A 3,266-nucleotide genomic window follows, 5' to 3' on the forward strand; every position below is an offset into this window, starting at 1 on the left:
ACCGCCCCCCTCCCGCCCTCGCCTCGCCCCCTTCTCGCCCGGCGCCGGCGCGGTTCCCGGAGAGGCGAAAAGTGGCGCGCAATGGCGGTCCCTCCCCGCTCCACAGGTCTCAATGATGGGGCTCCCTTCTCCGCTGCGAGAGCGGGTCAGAGGTTGGAGTGTACCAAGTAGCGACGGCGGGGGGAGGCCTGTGGGTGGGGGCGTTCGAAGGTTACATCCTCGGCGAGAGAGGTGACGTGAACCCCGCTAGTCTCCTCACTCCAGTCTTAGAAGCTGGAAAATAACGGGGATCTCCACGTGCCGAAAAATTAGCTCCCAGCGGCGCTCCATTGGAGAACTAGCTCCACCTCCCTGGAGCCCGTGACTCCGCCCCTCCGCCTGGGCCCCTCCTTCCGCCCTCGCTCATTGGTGGGCCTGGAGGAGTCGGGGAAGGGGGCGGGGGCAAGCTAGTCTCGCTCACTCCCTTTCTTGGAAAGCACGCGCCGCCGCAGTAGCGCGGGCTGAGCGGCTGGGAAGGAAGCAGCTGTCTCGGGCGCGAGCTTCTGTGGCGTCCGGGCCCTGCGGGCAGCAGGTTGGTGCTTAGACCCGGCGGCGGCGCGGCGGCGGCGGCTCCTCCCTCCACGTGGGTTCTCTGGCGACATGGAGCTGGAGGAGTCGGGGATCCGAGAGGAATGCGGCGTGTTCGGGTGCATCAGCTCCGGAGAGTGGCCCACGCAGTTAGATGTGCCGCATGTGATCGCTCTGGGACTCGTGGGACTGCAGCACCGGTGAGCTCCCCGGGGAAGGGTGAGGGTGGTGTGGCGCGTGCTTCTTTCTCCACCAGTACAGGCTGCTCTCTGCGGCCCGAGCAGGCGATCCTGTGTGCGCCTGAGGACCGGAATGCCGGACCTCCCTGACCTGAACCGGTACCTGCCTGTGGCATGCACGAGGTTACCGCGTTCGCGGGGGCTACCTTGCCTCCCTGGATTGTAGCCTGTCTCCCCACCCCCACCCCTGAATGATCTTTAGGATCTCTCGCCTCTCTCCGGTGTGTGCCCGTTTTAATTTCTCAGAGCCCGGAGCTGCGCTTGTGATAGGCTAATGTGGGGTGGCTGCTAGCCCAGGACCCGCAGACACCACCGCAAGCTTTTGTTTGCAAGGGCAGAGCTTTTGAGCCAGTTGATTTGAATGTGTCATAGCAATGGGGACTTAGGGATCCTACAGTTTAAACCCGGGGAAACAGGACTTTGTTGGTGTTCAAAAGGACCGTAGGTTTCATATACATTAACTGAAAATAAACCAATTACAGGGACTAGTCCATCTACAAAAGATTCATTTAGATTACGTTTTAGATAAGGAATGAGAAGATCAGTAGTAAGAAGATGCCAAAGAGTAACTGCCTTCTCTAACAAAGGGGGAGTAGAGTAGTTCCTGTGTGACAAGATACACATTGATTTTGGAAAAATTGGTAGATCCCTTTGAGTTTAGTAATTTTGCTTTCTATCTCTCTGACCTGTTAGTTGATATAAACAATTCCGTTGGGTTAAGAAATATAAACCCAGGTTTGACATTATCACTGAAAGTATTCCAAAGTTTTCATAAGGTAATCCCACAGCAACAACTTGTAGAACAGTTAAGGATCTTGGCAATAACACTTATCAGCAATATGAGTGCAACGTGTATAAAAGCATTTCAAATAATCAGCTTTCCCTCAACCAGCTTAAATTAGAAGTACTTTTCCCTCTTCTCAGGGTCCCACATATTTCACTTTGAGTTTCACATCTGGCATTCCTTGTTTACGAAGAGTCACTTAGAATCTGGGATGAATTGAAAAGAATATTTTACCTTGAATGGCACTAATCTTTGCTAATTGTGGTTGACTAAGAAAGATCTTGTTTTAAAATACATTTATGGAGAGGATTAGATATATAATCCAAGGAAAAAGTAAAAATCTATATGGTAGTCCAGAGCCTCATTAGATTATAACATTCTTAGGAGAGTTATTTTAGGTATTCTGTCATGGGAAGAGGTGTGTAAAATCTAGGAATCTATAGAGTTGCTTGACCATTTTAATATGAACTGACCTTGAATTTTTAAAAAATACTTACATTTTAGCGAAAATAAATCAGAAAGTTCATCCCCATTATCTCTTCATTAAATATATATCCCTGAAGAAAAAGGGCTGAATTTTTTTATTACAGCTTGATTCCTAGTTACATGTACTTTCCCACAGGCCCTTTTATGTGAAAGAATGATGAGATAATACAAGATAATGACAATAAAAATGTGATTGATTACGTAAGGTTGTATGTACACATAAAATCAGTAGGGTGCCCTGGGAGAGTTGGTTCTCACCCATAATTCTAGTCAAGTAAAAATTTTATTTTTAAAAAATATTTTTTTATTGACTTTAGAGAGGAAGGAAGAGGGAGAGAATCAATAATGAGAATCGTTGATCCGCTGCCCCCTGCACTAGGCCCCCTACTGGGGATCTAGCCTCAACCTGGACAAGTGTTCTTGACCAGAATGGAACCTGAGACCCTTCAGTCCCCAGGCTGATGCTCTATCCACTGAGCCGAACCAGCTAGGGCCAAGTCAGATTTTAAGTTAGTAAAGTACTCACCCATTAGGGCAGGGGTGGGGAATGTCTGGCCTGAGGGCAGATTAGACCCAAGAAATCATTTGGTGTGGCCCTGCCAAGGCATTAGCGGTGAGTTAATGAAATGTTTGACCAAATATAGCAGGCTAAATTTTTTTGTATGCATTTTATTTTTATTTTTAATTTTTTAAATTTCTTTATTGGTTAAGGTATTACAAATGTGTTCTCATCCCCCTATTAACCCCCAACCTCCCTCACCCCCTCCATACTCATACTCTCATCCCCCTGTTGCCCATGTCCATTGATTTGGCTTATATGCACGCATACAAGGCCTTTGGTTGATCTCTTCCCCTTACTCCCACCATCCCCTACTTTCCCTCTGGGGATTGATAGTCTGATCGCTGTTTCTCTGTCTTTGGGTCTGTCCCTGTTCATCAGTCTATGTTGTTCTCTATATTCCACAAATGAGTGAGATCATGTGGTATTTATCTTTCTCTGACTGGCTTATTTCACTTAGCATAATGCTCTCCAGGTTCATCCATGCTGTTGCAAATGGTAGGCGGTCCTTCCTTTTTACAGCAGCATAGTATTCCATTGTGCAGATGTACCACAGTTTTCTAATCCACTCATTTGCTGATGGGCATTTAGACTGTTTCCAAATCTTAGCTGTTGTAAATTGTGTTGATAT

The 3,266-nt window shown here is 47.6% G+C and overlaps 1 protein-coding gene across 1 annotated transcript in view; it reads left to right on the forward strand.

Annotated features, from left to right (window-relative positions):
* The first annotated feature begins 27 nt into the window (after nt 1-27).
* The window catches only part of PPAT (phosphoribosyl pyrophosphate amidotransferase), a 25,939-nt gene continuing 22,700 nt past the window's right edge, over nt 28-3,266 (forward strand). The window contains exon 1 of the mRNA XM_006757789.2: nt 28-767. Within this exon, the coding sequence (XP_006757852.1) occupies nt 640-767 (128 nt within the window). The 5' untranslated portion in view covers nt 28-639. The remainder of the gene's footprint in view (nt 768-3,266) is intronic.

The sequence above is a fragment of the Myotis davidii genome, unplaced genomic scaffold (genome assembly GCF_000327345.1).
Source record: "Myotis davidii unplaced genomic scaffold, ASM32734v1 scaffold173, whole genome shotgun sequence".
Classification (NCBI taxonomy): domain Eukaryota; kingdom Metazoa; phylum Chordata; class Mammalia; order Chiroptera; family Vespertilionidae; genus Myotis; species Myotis davidii.